The sequence below is a fragment of the Perca fluviatilis genome, chromosome 4, assembly GCF_010015445.1.
Source record: "Perca fluviatilis chromosome 4, GENO_Pfluv_1.0, whole genome shotgun sequence".
Taxonomy (NCBI): domain Eukaryota; kingdom Metazoa; phylum Chordata; class Actinopteri; order Perciformes; family Percidae; genus Perca; species Perca fluviatilis.
In genome coordinates, this window is record NC_053115.1 from 32,450,389 (window position 1) to 32,467,241 (window position 16,853).

The 16,853-nt window shown below is 45.1% G+C and overlaps 1 protein-coding gene and 1 long non-coding RNA gene across 2 annotated transcripts in view; both read right to left on the bottom strand.

Annotated features, from left to right (window-relative positions):
* LOC120556794 overlaps positions 1–5,855 on the bottom strand; it is a 46,002-nt gene extending 40,147 nt beyond the window's left edge. Inside the window, exon 1 of the long non-coding RNA XR_005638892.1 lies at positions 608–5,855. This is a non-coding gene — a long non-coding RNA (uncharacterized LOC120556794). The remainder of the gene's footprint in view (positions 1–607) is intronic.
* Positions 5,856–5,878: 23 nt separating this feature from the next.
* Positions 5,879–16,853, bottom strand: part of chd6 (chromodomain helicase DNA binding protein 6) — a 167,259-nt gene continuing 156,284 nt past the window's right edge. Inside the window, exons 39-46 of the mRNA XM_039797126.1 lie at positions 14,371–15,825; positions 13,746–13,897; positions 11,648–11,926; positions 9,745–10,365; positions 9,273–9,512; positions 8,264–8,404; positions 8,002–8,106; positions 5,879–7,729 (exon numbers count right to left, since the gene is read on the bottom strand). Coding sequence (XP_039653060.1) covers positions 6,539–7,729; positions 8,002–8,106; positions 8,264–8,404; positions 9,273–9,512; positions 9,745–10,365; positions 11,648–11,926; positions 13,746–13,897; positions 14,371–15,825 — 4,184 coding nt within the window. The 3' untranslated portion in view covers positions 5,879–6,538. The remainder of the gene's footprint in view (positions 7,730–8,001; positions 8,107–8,263; positions 8,405–9,272; positions 9,513–9,744; positions 10,366–11,647; positions 11,927–13,745; positions 13,898–14,370; positions 15,826–16,853) is intronic.

Here is a 16,853-nt window from a genome sequence, read left to right on the forward strand (position 1 = left end):
CTTTGTCAGACCTTCCTCCACAGCGCTGCGGAGGAAGGTCTGGCTAGTCCACACAGCATTCCGGGATGGGAGAAAAACGTGCTCTGGTTTATTTCTTTAAACCAATCACAATCGTCTTGGGCGGGTGGTGGTAAGCTCCAGACTCAGAGACAGTGCCTCTACAAAATAGCCTCGGGAAGGAACTTGTTTTTTTGGTGGAACACGTGTACATTCAAAGGTTGTTTTAGTCGTGCAACAGACTGGATTGGACAGATAGTCTAGCTAGCTGTCTGGATTTACCCTGCAGAGATCTGAGGAGCAGTTAACCATAGTCCTCAGAAATCCACCGCAGTTTAGAATGCCAACACAAAGAAAGAGGAAGGTGATGGACATCCGGACGAAAATTAGGGTCATCCGGCGGAATTTCCGGCAGCACCAGAGCAATCCCGGAAGTGGAACGTCTTGGATATAGATTAGTTCAATAGCTGCACACACGATCAGTACAAGACATTGCAAATGTGGTTATGAAATGTCTTCATATGGTACTTTCCCCTAACTGGGAGACATGAAACAGGTTATGTGTTCACCGGTTGTGTAGGACAGTTTTCATTGCATCTTGGTTCTCTACCTGCTCAATCCTTCTCAGCGTTACAGGGCCACTGCAGTCTTTCCCAGCATGCAATGTGCAGAGAACAACACAGTGAACGGGCTGCCAGACCACACCAGGGTCACCACAGTCGACAAACCTGAAATTCGACACAAAATTAAGAAATTACAGCGACAGCGATTCATCAAAATGAAAAAAATAAAAAATAAATAAAAAATCTCCACAGAATGAAGGAATTACTCACCGGGGACAAAGGAAAGTTGAAAGTCATCTTTTATTGCACAATAAAAGATCACACATACCATGTCTCGACTCATGAGATTGGTCCACATGGGAATACAGAGAGCTATAGTTACAAATAAGAAAATAAAAACCCCACCGTATCACTTACGCAGTAATGACCAGGTTTCTGATGTCAGGAGCAGCCAGTTATTGTCTTTTCTCCGCTTTTTAGAACAACTTCCCTGTGGATTACATTGCACTTTGTTCAGTGATGCTAGTACTGTCAAATATGATTTACCTTGCCCTCTTTGTCATAGTAAGCCGGCTGGTTTCACAGACATAAATAAAGGAGGAAGATGTGAAGTTCCCATTCCTTGATCAACTGTCCAAACCCTGCAATCATCTGATTCAAATCTTTGCTTTCCAGCTCTCTTACACAGTGGGTCAAACATCGATTTTTTGAATGTTTTGGTATTATTTTAGGTTGCATGTTCGTGCTGCTGTTCTATAACAAATCAAGTGTTGAGAATGCTAGTTTCTCTTCTGCGTGCCTCTTAAAAACAAAATGGTTACAACAAGCTAAAAGCTAACTCAGGAAGAATTTATGAATGAAACAAGTGTTGCTATGGCATGACATGGTTTGATTGCATTTTAAGAAGCTAATTCTTGTTCATTTATCCAGGCAGCCACGCTCTCACGCTGCAGAAACGGAAGATAAAATGTTTGTCAGCTTAAGCGGGAAATACAAGAATTATTTCAGAATTGGAAAGCCTTTGAAGTGTGTTTGGATTTTCTCTGCGGTTACGAGAGTTCCAGACCCGGCTACATTCCCCTTTTTAGTTCTTTCAAATGATCTTCGTCCTATCACAAACCACAATTGGCCTCCTTCTACAGGGAAGTCAAAAGTCACAGTCTGCTACAAACAGGGTTCCAAATTAGCACCATTTACCAGCTAAATGCTGGTCAAATATGCAAGTGGCTGGTAGATTTGCTTCACTCACCGAAAAAGTTCATTTTTATCCTTGGCTACAAATCAGCGGACATGGATTCATGGATCCAAATAAATGGTCAGTCTTCAAATCGGAGACAACAGCAGCAGCATTAAAATGCAATCAAGAAGAGTGGGATGGCCGTGACGCAGGCGGCTGAAACCAAACGGCAGAACCAGCATGTGATAGTTTGGTTACCCACTAACTTGGAACCAGTCAGGCCAACAGCCAGCGAAAAGATGGTAATAAACATTAATTAGGCATGGTCATTTTAAAAGACCAAACTGTTTAGAACTGATTGAAAGGGAGAAAAAAAATATTCAACAGGCCACGAAATCCAGCACCTGTTCTCTCATTTAGTTTTTATGGATGTAAATATTTGAAATCTAACGGAGGATTCTCCACCTGGATCTGAAGGACTTACAATCCAGTATTAATGATTTGAAAAAGAATACAGAAAAAAGGAAAAGAAATAAATAAAGCACCTGGAGCTAAAATTGTGTAAATCTGGGCCTGCTTTCTTATTCAGATATTCAGTTTCTGAAGCGAGCAGATTAACTGCCATGTCTGCTGGAGACTCTGATAGTTTTCAGTCATCTCTGGAAATGTAGTCAGAAAATACGCAAATGTACATTTTATCATTTGGATCAGCTGCATCCTGGGTCCAGGGATTCAGCCCAATAACCCCAGAGAGGGATTTTAGATTATATTATTGGATTATTATCATATGGAAAATAAACAGGAGGTATTCTGGGGACCTTTTACCATGTCATTACATTTCAAACGCAGATTAGCAGGTTGACGAGTGCTGCAAAAAGAAAAGCAGAGGGTAAAGCCTCCATGTGAACCAAAATGCTTTCGTCTTTCAGGAGACGTTCAGGAGTAACAAAAAAACCCAGCCATTAATCAGTCATGAGACTACGATGTAAAGACGAGAACTATACAATAAATACATCATTTATGATAGGAGAGAAAAACGTTTACAACATTTTGAGGTGACCGTTTTGGAGAACATTTCAGTTTAGCAAAAAAAGGATTTCAATGAAAAGAAAGAACACTGTTAAAGAAGGCATGGTGTGACACGAACGGACAATACAACCTCCGACTGCTGTCACACACCACACCTACCAGTTTGTTTCAAGCTTTTACACAGGAACAAGCCAGTAACAGGAAATGGTGTGCATACATGGGCTGTGGAATTAAAAGTTGTTTTTTCAGATGCTCTAGCTGTGGTACGCGACAACTGGTTTCCGCTTCTGATTTTTTCCAAGGAATCTTAGCAAACACACAAGAACAATCAAAATACTTGAGTTGGACACATACTGTGTGTGCATTACCGTCCTAGATGGGCTGGATACCAAACAGAAGGCCTCGTTCATTGAGACAATGGTATGGGATTAAACAGCCATCCTTCAAGGGAAATTCCGGTATTGCACAAACTGCATCTCATTCCCAAAACATTTTTACTCTACAACTTTGTTGTAGAGATTTGAGAAACTGCAACCCATTCTCACTCCCAACTAGGGGTGTAACATACATCTAGATCGATATATCGATTCAATCCTCAGCGATCCAATACTATCGATACAAAGCGAAAATATTGATTTTCCAAATCTCTACAACAGAGTTGTTGAGTAAAATGTTATCATGACTCATAATGCTGGGAAATAATCCAGAATTCCCCTTCAACAAGCAGCACAGCATCATCTGCGTATAGTGAAATCAAACAAAGAGTTACATTTTCACTATCTTGAGGATGATGTCACTACGGAAATGTGATGTCAACATCGTATCCAAGTGAAGCCCACAAAAAGAGAAAGTATTTAAAGTCATGTTAGAGGCACTGGTAAGAAAACATGTCCCTTTTTTGTTAACTCTCCATTTGTGCTTTGAGGGATGACTGATTGACTTTTCGGGAATTAACGTAGTGATTTGGACAGCGGTACCTTTGCATTACTGTTGGCTTTTGAAGATAATGCACATCACCAATGGCCGTGTATGCATACAAGGCAAAGGACAAACTGAACACAAACACGATAACATGTCCCTATATGGAGATGTAACAGAAACATCTATACAAAACATACTTGCTAAATAAGGCATTTTTACTTTGAATAATACATAATGAAACTAAAAGAGAAAAGAATGTCATATTTGGTGAAAGTTTGGCAAAGCAAAATAAAAGTATAATAAATTATATGTAGCCACAAAGGTGTGACAAGGCAACAACTATGTTTTTGTTCCCCCCCCAGCCCCCCCAACAAGAAATGTGACCTGTAAGCACGAGACAGAAGTCGAAACACAGCTCCACGACAAAACGTGTGCGCATGCATGCACACAGACACGCGCTCTCTCCTGCCATCACGCACACTCCCAGACACACATGAAGGAAATACAAGACGGTACAGAAACAGGTTAACATTCACAAAAAGACATTGTGCAAAAATTATGTTTTCATGTATGAAAACAAAACAAAAGTGAAGTCCAACATCATTAACGGAAACATTTGACTTATAACCCCTCAAAATACAGACCCTGTTCTGAAAAGACTGAATAAAAACCAGCAACTTGCATCCATTTAATGTACAGTACAGTCTGTTTAATACCGAAAACACGGGGACTAAACTCAATGCAAAAATCCCCCTTGCATCTGTCAAGTATTTTTTTTTTTTCCAAATGGAGAACAAACGAAAGCCGGAAGAAATAAATGGTGCATTTAAAGAAAGAAAGAAAGAAAGAAAGAAAGAAAAAAAAAACAGCAATATACAGTGATAGATTTACATATTTAGAAACTCTTAGTATGAACTGCTATTAAAACTAATCCGAGGAAAAGAAATGAGACGAAGAGCAACGACGAGGCACTCAACCCTCCCCTTCCCGTTTTATCTGTAAGAACAGACTATTCCCTTTCGCTGGACAGATGATCAACGATGTGCGGATAATACCTCTCTGAACACAGAATAAAAACGTGAGGAGAAGACAGTAGGGCCACACAGAAAGGGCCATGATGCTACAAGGTACATGATTGGATCCATTTTGCAGCAGTCATTTAACACTACTCCTGATGAGCCACTGTATTGATTTGCTTTAAGTTAAATTCATCTGGGACTCCGATTTAAAAAACTAAAAAACAGCCTCTTCTCCTCTTTTCTCCCACAATCCCTCCACCCTTGTGTTTGCAGTACAGGATACAATCAAATCTGCCTCCTACCGCCCCCTGGTGGCCCCGAAAGAGCTCTTGAATTTCTGTCTTTCATTTCCTCTGATTAGGGCTGAACACTTGAGGGGCAATCTCTCAAAGTGACTTTGCTTCTGAGTTTAAACAAAACATCTTTAACATGATCTAAAAAGTAATGAAACAAATCAATCTCATGATTGTTCTCTGCTTTTATCAATAAAAGCAAAATGTGGAGTTCTTCTGGTTGTGAGTATCTGTTGCACTCAACGTTTTCCTGTTCTTGAAATCTGGACTGTTACTATAGTGTGAAGAGTAAAGGACCTTTTAACTCTCGGAACTTCTTTCAAAAAAGAAGTTATAGCAGCAATGGCATAGTATTGACATTAATAGTTTGTAATAGTAGAAAAAAAAACATGAATGACAGGATTTAAAATGTGGGGGGCTGGCAGACAATGCTATCTTACAATTAAGATACAACATTCATGCCTTGGATTTATTCACCTCACTTGTATTGTGACTTTTTGGACCTTCTAGTCAATATAACAGTCACAATTTTCTCAATTTTAGTAAAAAACGAACCAACAAATGTATTTATTTTTTCTGATTTGGCAGCTTTCTTAAATGTACTTTTATTCTCTGAGTCACATCAAGACGACTTAAGAGATATTCAAAAGGGCTACCCTTTGAAATAAATTTGGGCTGCTGTGCGTTTTTGTATAGCTCTCGCATGTTAGGTTTATGTGTATCAGTGTTTTCCCTTAGTATTGAGGAGAAAGAGGTGTTGTAGTGTCACATGTATCTGGAAATGTTGGTTACCAACATACACTTTCCCGGTTCATCTAGCCTGCAAGGTTTTTGAACATTGCACAGAGATAATCCCCCCCCCACCCCAAAAAAAAAAAAAAATATCACTCAGTTTAGTGGAGCGTGGCAAAAGTCAAACATAACAAGACAGTACTCTGGCTCGGGTTTGGACCTCAAACATAAACGTATATAAACTGGGGTGAGAAATTTGACCGACTTTAGAGAACCAAACTCGTGACAGCTGAGCTACACATCCTCTAGTCCGCGCAAAAACACACCAGTCCAGAACTTTGCAAACACACCACCTCGGATCACTTTTAGCTTATGACCGAATCATTACCGCCAACGCTGCTCCTTGGTTAGCAAAGCTTGCCTGCAGTGTGTGTGTGTGTGTGTGTGTGCGTGTGTGTCTGTGTGTGTTCCTATTGAGTGTCCCTCCCGACTCAGTCTCGATGCAGAATGAAGGGGGAGAATACACAGAAGATCATTTCTTACACTGGTTGTTTTTTTTTGTTTTTTTTTGTATACAAGGAGGGAGTGGACAGGGTGGGTGGGGTCTTGGTATAGAAACAGAACTAAGTTGAATATAATCATCATCATCGTTATCGTTAGTCATCATCATAATAAAAGTCTTTACATGGACATTGACTGACAGACACGGCACAAACTTTACACTGTTGCTCAGTCGAGAGAGGAGCGGCGAGGGAGGCCGGAGGAGGGGAGCGGGAAGTGGTCGTCTCTCCGCAGTTTTCTCCTCCTCTACGCATCCTCTCCCTCCGCCTGTCTCTGCTCCTCAGCGTCCCGCTTCTCCTCCTCTGTTGCCCCTCCCCCGTTGTCCTTCAATCTCTCCTCCCTCTCCTCCGCCGCCGCCGCTCCCTCGGGAGGGTTACGGGAGTCCGGTTCCTGGGGCTCCGCGGGACCGTCCTCTTCGGTCGCGCACGGGCCTGGGTCTGGAGCCGAGGTAGAGGGAGGGACGGAGGGAGACGAGGAGCTGGCGTTAGCCTTGACTGTACTTTCTCGCTCCTCTCCCTTTCCCGCCGCCGCCTTCTCCCTCTCCTCCTCTTTCTCCCTCTTCTTCCTCCTCTTGGGGCTGCCCGGGGAGCCGTCGCCTGGGCCGGGAGGCATGGCGGGCAGCGCCATGATGCCGCCGTGGGGCAGGAACATGTGCGGGTACAGCAGGCCGTGGGACATGCCCGGGATCAGGAAGGGGTTGAAGGTGAGATGGCTGCCGGTGCCGGCTCCGAGGTGCGCGGCGCCGACGTGGGCTCTGCTGGTGGAGGTAATGACGGCCGCCGCCTCCGCCGCTCTTTTGTTGGCTTCTGCTGCTCCTTTCTCCTCCAGGGCCTGCTCCTTTTCTCCTCTGCCAGAGCCGGAAAAGGCGGCGCTCTCTCTCTCAGCGGGCGTGGTGGACGAGGGGCTGGCTGCGTCGGATGTCGACGGCGCCGTCGTCGTGGTGACCTTTGCGGCGGACAATGATGAAGAAGAAGAGGAGGAGGAGCTGGGGTGAGGAGGAGGGGGCGGCGTGTGCGCCATCATTGCGCCAACGCTGAACAAGGCGTGTTGTGGGATCCCAGCCCCATGGGGGTGCGGGATGCCGTGCAGCATCATGGGTAACATACTCAACCCGTTCTTGGCGTCGTCCCCGGCGGCTCCGCCCGCTTGGACGGCTGCGGAGAAACCGTGTGGGAATCCAGCAGCCATGATGCCGGAGATGGGAATCCCAGGAATAGCACCCCGGAGGTTCTGCATGGCCACCATGGAGTCCATGCTGCCAATTAATCCGCCGTTCATGAAGAGCGGGGGGCCGAGGCCGGATGAGGCCGAGTCGGAGACGGACAGCAGGGGCTTAGGCATCTCGCTGCGAGGCCGGCGTCCGCGGCGGCGAGAGCCCGGGTCTCTGTTGACGGGTTCCGTCAGGATCCGAGAGAACTTCCCCTCGGGGAGGAAACCCTGCAGGGGGAGGAGAGGAAGAGGTTAACGCTCATGGAGCTAGTAGATTACAGTGACTCAAGAGTACAGAAAAGGGATGGACCTAACGTGAGTTTGAGGACATTTGAAGAAACATACGACAGTAGTAAAAATGGGAAGAAGAAAGTTAGAAATGGAGTCCAAAAATGCAATCATTTTTCAAAAAGGACGATTAAAACCACCATTTATTGTTCATGTTCACAATTCTGCATGTTATTAATGCCCGCAGCAGGAAGTACATTTGTTATACTCACAGAGTGTTTGACCACATCAGCCCAGTCTGGAGCTACATAGTACTCCGAGTTGGCATCCAGCCACCGGGATAGCTCCTTTATGGCCGGAGCCATAGCACCACCAAGCTGCAAGGCAGAAAAACCCGCACAATATTAGAACAATAACACTGATTCAGATTTTTCCTGCTTTCTCAACTCCATGGCAGCCTGTATTACTAGTGTTTACTTTTTCCCATAACTGAACTGTGTGTGTGTGTGTGGTGTGTGTTTTTTTTTTCTCTACCCTGCGTCCGGTGCCTCGGTGCACAACAGGAACCCTCTCCTCCCCCGTCAGAGAGTTGATATCCAGCTTGGTCGGGTCTTTACAGCGATGTCTCCTCTGCTTGGGACGCTCCACAAAACCATGTAACAGACCTGCTCCAGACTGCAGACAGGAAGGCAAGGGACAGGACGGAGGATGTAAGAGAGAAACAATCACATGCATGTCCCCAAAAAAGCAGCTCAAAACAAGTAATGTAGGAAATGGTAAACAGACACTATAAAAATAATAATAATAAAATAAAAAAATAAACATGGATTCTATTAAATCATACTCCGTAGCCAGGGCCTGGAGTTTACTTTTTTGGCCACCAGTCCAATAGCCACACAGGCTTTTTACCAGCTAATGTTTTCTTTTCACCTTATTAAAATGAAATACAGGAAATGCATGAGAATTGTTCATGAACTTGTTAAGAATACACATGCAAGTGCTGTCAAGTTATTAACGAAATCAACCTAATTAATGACAGTAAATATATATATATATATATATATATATATATATATATATATATATATATATATATATATATATATATATATATATATATTTTTTTTTTTTATTGATTGATTTGTTTAGCTCAAATCCAAGGAAATGGCAGACTTGGTTGAAATGTGAAAGACCAACAGTGTCAAAAAAAACAACAAACACATGGTGAAAGGCTGCGACATATCTCAAAAGACACTATCAGTAGAAAACTGCACTCTAAAATGTAACTGTCACTTTTTTTAAAGTGGTGCTTTTTTATATTCAATTCAATGTTTAATTTGTTTAAAAAAAATGAATGTCGGAAATGATTTGTTTTAAATTCAACAAGCAATTTGCGGTTTCTAAGCAGAATACTGAAAGTAGCAGAAATGCAGAACTGAGTACACTTTAATATGTTTATTTATCGCAAGCAGTACAGATATTCAACAACGTTATCACATATGGCACGCTTTCGTCATATCGTGCGGCACTACATCGGACTCACGTGGGCGAACGTGGGGAGATCCATGCTGTAGCCCGGATTCTGTCTCAGCCACTCGATCAGACCTTTGCTGGCCGCCTCTCGGTCGATGGCCACGATCTCTGGCTGAGGAGGCGTCTGGGTGGGGGTGGGGGTGGAGGAGGAGGACGGCGTGGGGGGGCCAGCGGGGCGCTCGGAGGGAGACGGGGACGGCGAGGAGGTGGAGGAGGAGACGGAGGAGTGGCTGATCACTTCCAATCGGCCCTGCATTTGGAAAGACACACACAGACACAGACACAGACACACACACACACACACACACGTACGTTTTAAAGTTTGGAAAACCCGATTAGGGCAAAGGACTTTCCTCTCTGATCCAATCTCTTTTATTTAACCTTTTCCCCCAAAATGCCCGAGCTGCGGATTCTACCTTTCACAGTGCAGCACACACAACAATCAGAACTTGCGCTACGCCTTTACTCCTCCCTACACCCACCTGTGTCTCTGGGAGGTGCAGTCCTCTGCTCTTGGTGAACTCAGAGTACAGTGCTTCCACGTTTCTCCTCCTCCCTCTCCTCCTCCTCAGTGAGTCATCTCCCCTCAGGCTTCCGTTAACTATTTGGCCCGTAACAGGATGGATGAGCCCTGCCTGCAGTATCCCCGCCATGTCCATTCCCACAGAGCCTTGCAGCGGCGCGGTGATGGGGGGCGGCGGCGGAGGCGGCAGCTTGTGACAGCTGCCGGCGCCGTGGTGGCCGACTGCTTCTCCCGTCCCGGCGCCACTGGTGGTGCTTATTTCTCCGGACGCCTTGGTCAGATCTATGGCCGTTTCTTGCCAGCCGTTGATCAACATGGCAGCTCCCGTGCGGTGAGAGGGCGGCGCCACCACCGGAGTAGCGCCGCCGGAGCTCGTGGTGGCGGCGGCATGGCATGCCGATTTCCCGGCTAAAACCTTGGCGGCGGCTGCAGCGGCAGCGGCTTCGTAGTCAAATGACCGCCGACCCCCCGCTCGTTTGAGCTCGGGGAGGTACGGAGGAGCCACGAGCCTCTCCTGTAAGAGAGGCAAGGAGTTGAGGCGCCAAGCTCCGCGCCCACATGCGCCGCCCCGCGACATGTACTGCCAAAGTGGACAGAGTGGGTGAGGGGTAGACAAGAATGGGGAGAGAGACGATGGCTTTGTTAAACATACATATGGACTGAGACACGACACAGTGGTGGCTGTCAACCAGACCTGGGTGTTAAAAAAAAATTAAACACACGAGCCCTACACTTCGACAGATGTTTCAAAATGTGTTTACGCTCTCCTCTCGGGAAAGCTGCTTCAGGCTTTCAAAGCTGATCTTGCCTGGTTTGTTTACCTCTGAGAGCATGAGATATGGAGTGAAAATAAATCGCTCTCAACCCATCTGTTCCCTGGTATCTACGGAGGGCAACATTTTGGGAACGATGCCCTACAGGTAATTAGTCAGACTACAAATTGGGTCAATTGATCCCCTTAATATTGGTACATGTGTCTTGTACATATATGCCTGTTAAACAAATTGTTTACAATATGACTACCTGCCCAAGTCTGATTTCAACATGTATAATATCAACAGTACACATTACAGCGACAGGGAACTGTACAAAGAAGCAACAAAGTAATGGTGTGGACTAGAGGTGCCCAGTGCTCCCTGAAAAACCTGCTCTACATTTGACACTAAAGTATTTTGTATTCGGACTGGGGATAGACCCGATTATCGGCCCTGGCGGATTATCTGCATCGGCATTTTATTTGCCTGATAACAGATAAAGTTAATGAATTAAAAAGTGCTCTACTTTGGCTCCTCTGCAGCTCTGTGTCTGTCCCCCTGAGTCTGACTTAATGTCCCGCCCACAACACCGTCACCGACTATCTGTTACTGGGTATTGATGTTCAAAGTTTTTACATTTATTAAATAATTGCTTAAAGCATTAAAACAAAGTTGTGTTGTTGAGTTTGTAACAATCCAATCTTAATTTGACAAATATCGGTTATCGGTTTTATGAACTACTAATAATCGGCATCGGCCTTGAAAAACCAGCATCAATCGATCCCTTATTCTGACTAAACAGAGATAGATAGTTCATGTGTTGAGCTATGAATCTTTTTTGACTTAAAAAAAACAATACTCTTTGGGAGCACAGAAAGGACAATTCAAAGCGATGATGCACTTTTTGCAGAGTCCTTGTAAGTCCGTTAGCTATCAGGAGTCTGTTAGCACTATTAGCATCGGTAGCCGAGCAAACTGGACACCACCTGAATGAACCATGGCATGAGATAGTGGAGATACATGTGGACGGATGATAGATGCAAAGATATGTACAACAAAAGGGAGTTTTTCATTCATACATTCGTTGGGTCATAGAGATGTTCTCACCTTAGGTAGTCTTGTGAGAGGGGGAGGGATGGAGAAGCCCAGGCCGAGGTTGGTCTGCTGAGCCCTGGCCTGGCCTGGGACCGAGCTGGAGGCCGTGGTGGGGAGAAAGCTGGCCCGGTGGTGCTGCTGCTGCTGCTGCTGCTGCTGGGCTAAACTGTTGGCCAGGCAAGAGTTGGCCACCAGGGAGCCGGGCGAGTCGTACTGCTCACTTGACGAAGGCCACTTCCCCTTCAGGATGGCGTGACAGATGCTGTCCAGGCGGTTGATGATAACCCGGTCCTACAGGGAGCCAGACAACAGCACAGGACTCAATTTATGGCAGGAAGATAAGGGAAATCAGTGTTTCCAATATATATGTACTGTATAGACATAAAAAAAAAATACTCCGTTACAAGTCAAAGTCCTGCAGTGAAAATGTTACTTAGTATGTTAGTATCATCAGGAAAATGTACTTAAAGTATTACAAGAAAAATCCTCCCATTTTAGAAACTGGAAACGATCCAACCAGTTGTGTGTTTAATGGTCTAATCATTTCAGCTGGACCTGTAGGCCATTATATTTTTGGGTAGTTTAATTTATAATAAAACATCAGAATGTATAAACTACATGTGTTTTGTGTGCAAAAGTCCTAATCTGTAAAGTAACTAGTAACTAGTAACTAATTATAATAATCTGATTAATGTATTGGAGTAAAAAAATCCAATATTTCTATATATATCTGGTCCAAAGACTGAAATAGAACTCTTTCTGTGAGAAAAAGGGCATAATATCCTGGAATGTAATTGTAAGAGATATGATGCGTTTGAGGCAACATTGCAAATAAAGCAAACTGTTGCTACAAAAAGGAACAACACGCTGCATTCACTAACGAAACGTTACTGTTGACAACTGTTTTCCAGCTGTTCCAGCATTGTCTGTTCATATGGGACCACGCTCACGACCCACAACACCTACTCTATATTTCATCACTGTTGCCGGCCGGCAGCGTAGCTACTAGTGCACCCCCAATAATGTTACACCCCCCTCCCCCCCAAACCCTTCTTTTTAACTCTGACACAATGAGAGCAAGTGTTCCACAAAAACACAAGCAAAGCATTTATATTGTTTTCTTTTATTTGAAAATGTTTATCTTTTTAGATACTTAAGGAATTAGTGAACATTAGATTAAAAGATAATAGTGATAATAGCACAAACATGCACTTAGGCTATGTTTAGACGGAAACGATCCGAAGAGAAAACGCAAAAGTGGCGTTGGGTTCTCACTTTTTATTCCGCGTTTAGACGAGCATTTGGGGGGGAGGAAATCTGCGTGCATATGGTGACGCAGAGTGTGTGAAATTCTATGTAGTATGCACATCAGCGGCTAGGTGGTAGTGTGAAGCACTGCCACACATCACCACCAAGTCTGCCTGCGTAGAGGTGGAGTTATTACTCCAAACAATGCACACACACACACACACGCACACACAGCACACACACGCACACACGCACACACACGCACGCACACACGCACACAGTGCGTTTTTTTCCCCGACGGTGGTGCGTTTTTAAGATTTCCACTCTGGAGGGTGGTTTCACTTTTTTGCGTTTTTAAGCCCCAAAAACGCCGTCGCCGTCTAAACGAAAGGCACATCTGATCAAATATTTTTACGTTTTCACCCGTGAGCGTATACGTGTAAACAGGGCCTTAGATGAAAGTAAAAAATTAATAATCAGCACCTCACTTGCATTTTCTACCCATTTTTATCGTACTATAGCAGGAGGACGTTCTGAACATTGCTCACTGTAAACGACAGTGGTCGTTGTCTTCTTACAGCAGAAAATACAACAACTTCTGGCTGCATGGTGACATGATATCAGGGGGGGAAATAATAGAACGTGACTATTTTTGGCTGAAAATCATTAAGAGCTGAAAGGAAAAAGAAGGACATTTAAAAAAAGAAAAAAAAAGAATTGCCTGTAGCTCATGGTATAGTACGTTTTGTTGCTGAAAAAAAAAAGGTTTTGTTGCATAGATTGGAGGATTACATTTAGTAGTTAACATCTGCAGCAAAAGACACATAATGACACATTTAGACACATAATGACATCACAGTACCTTGGGCCACTCAGAAAACGAGTACAGTGCTTTCTCCTGCAGCAACTGGGCGATGGTGGGCTCCCGGGTGTCATGGAGGCTGTCGGGGATCTCACACATGGAAATAGGAGCTGCAAACCTGGGGCTGCCCGCGTAACCTTCCACCACGGCCACTGGAGGGGAGGGGGACAGGTTGGAGCTCAACAATATGCCTTGTTTTTTTTTTTTAAATACCATTGCATTTTAATTCAATCCTAACAATCACAACAACATTGTGACAACAAGAATGCAAACGTCAGTACACTACGCTTCATGTGGTTTGCAAATAATGGTAGGGCTGCACGATATGAGGAAAATATCTAATTACGATTATTTTGATTGATATAATTTGCGATATTGGAGGGAATGCAAATTTTTTTATCATTATTCTCATTTTCATTGAAAAATATTAAAGTACTTTTTTTTTGCGAGGATCAGTCCCAAACAAAAGACTTTTTTTTTCTTCAGTCTGTAGGATAGGATTTGTAGGCTGCAACATGTAGCACCACAATATTAAATTCAGAATGGTTTGACACATATTTTGCCTTTAACAAATATTGAACGGTTCTAAAAAAAACGGTCTTTCGCCAGGTCTGAGTGTTCTCACCTGGTGTAGATGGCCTCTCCTCCTTCACGGGGCCTTTCCCCCCCAGACTCTCCGAGGCGTCCAGCAGCCCGTCTGCCTGCTCCAGCTTTGGGGTCAGGACGGTGCTGTCTGCCTCCAGCAGCTCTCGCTTGGCCTCGGCTTTGATCTGGGGTAGCGCTGTCAGCTCCAGGTGCTCCGGCTTGGCCTGGGGTTTGATCTCCGAGCTGTCTGGGTAGGTCGGGAACTCCAGAGCCTCTGGCTTGGCTTCGGGCTTGATGGCAGAGGTGTCAGGGAAGGCCGTTAACCTTAAATCCTCTGGCTCGGGCTCAGTCTTCAGCTTAGCTCCGTCTGTATACACAGCGAACTGGAGGGCTACTGGTTTCGCTTCAGATTTGATTTGGGCGCCCTCTGAGTAGGCGGCGAACTGCAGGATTTCGGGTTTACGGTCCAAGCTCTCAGGCTTCACGGGAAAGCTTAGATCTTCGGCTTTAGTCTCCGGCGTTTCTGGTTTGACAGGATAGTCTAACTGCTCAGCTTTGGTCACCACGTTTTCCGACTTCACGCAGTAGGAAAGGAATTTTCCATGTTTGAGTTCGGAGCTGTCGGGGTAGACATCGACAGCCGTCTTGGTCTCCTCTACCTTGACTGGCAGCTCCAGTTGCTGTGGTTTCTTCTCAACACCTCGGTCTGATAACAGAGAAAATTTAAGATCGGGCGGCTTCGTGTCAATACTGTTTGCAGGTAGAGTCGGGGCAATTCTGATTTCATTTTGCTCGAGCAGATCGTCTTTGCTCTCTGGATGAAGGGAGAATGTCAGGACTCGATTCTTACAGTCCCTGCTGTGGTCTGGCGAGTTCAGATCTTCAACTGTACCCTCGTAGTTCGCCTGATCCATGGAGACTTCCTTTTTGACTCCGGCGCCGCCGCTCGTTGCGGTGCTTTCATCAGACTTTGATGCGACTGTGGGGGATGAGACAGACGCAGTAGGGCAGGAGGGTTGGGCGTATTCCGAGTAAACGCTCTGCAGCACCATCTCGTCGGGTTTGACGTCGAATTGGCTCGCTGCCGTTTCATCGCCGGGTCCAACCACTGCGACATCCATAAGAGAAACGTGATCCATCTGCCCTTCAGAGATCTCGTCCACTTGATCTGCCAGATCTGCGCACTCCGCTGGTCCGTCCTCTCCAGCTGCGCTGCCCATCAACGTTTCGGTGTCAAGAGAGTTTTCCTCCACCGTCTGATACAGGATCAACCCGCCCACTTCCTCTCCAGGCTCTTCAATAGACTCAGGACACGCGAGGCTACCCTCCTGTCCCAGCTTCCCGAGATACGGATGCACGTCTCGCGGCAACTCCACTTCATGCTCGGCCTGGTCGAAGCTCTCCTGAAGGTCTTGTTCGTCCTGTTCTCCAAGGCCCGGCTCTGGCACGATCCCGTCCATGGGTGGATCCATGACTCCCAAACCTTGGTCTGCGCCTGTGAGGATAAGATTATGGAAATGTATTGATTTACATTCAATTTACATTATGTACAACAAAACGAAAATGATACAAACAAATTTGAAATCACACTAATTTTACAAAAGAAAATATGGAATTGCAATTATTTATTTTTTTTAAAGATTATTTTCTGGGGCTTTTTCATGGCCTTTAATCAACAGGAAAGCTTGAAGAGAGGAAAGGGGAGAGAGAGGGGGGACGACATGCAGCAAAGGGCCACGGACTCAGCCTACATGGGGCGCACACTCTACTGGGTGAGCCCGACCCTACCTGAGCCTGTGCACGTTGTGTCCGAGCCCGGCCCGACATATTAACTGTAATTATGAGCCCGAGCCCGATTTAAACCAGACTTTTTTTTAAATACGTGGGCTGTTATAACTGACGTTCTCAACTACAATTCAGAGTTGTTTGAAGTAGGGAAATCTGTTTAGAATTATCTTAATAAATACCGGTAATGCAACAAGGACGAAGCAAGTAAATTGCGCGGTTTGTTTATTCCGAATGGAATGGATCGCATATAGATGCAAATGAAGGAACATAAAAAAAAAAATTTTAAAACTCGCCCGTCGCTCTTAGCCGAATAGTGTGGGTAACAGATCAAGGCAGCAACCTAATCAAAGCCCTGGAACCATATAGGAGACTTTCTTGTCTCGATCACCTAATTAATACTGTCCTTCGCCACGGTCTGCATGCTGACGCACTGGCCGACAACAGCGCTGCAGAGGAGGGAGACACAATATCAGCACAGTTTACCTCACACTCAAGTCAGTGAAGGACATACACCCACAGCTACGCGAGAAGCTGGAGAAGCATAGCTTTCTCCCCACCGAATAAGGCTAATAAAGTAATGATTAAAAAAACACAAATGCTTGATCAAGGGCCCGGCCCGGCCCGATTATAGCGGTGTAAAACATTGGCCCGGCCCGTGGGTCGGGTCAGGTCCGGTTCAGGCTCGGGCAGAGAATCTAAACTCTACTAGAGGTCGCCCCTAATTGCGATTATTTT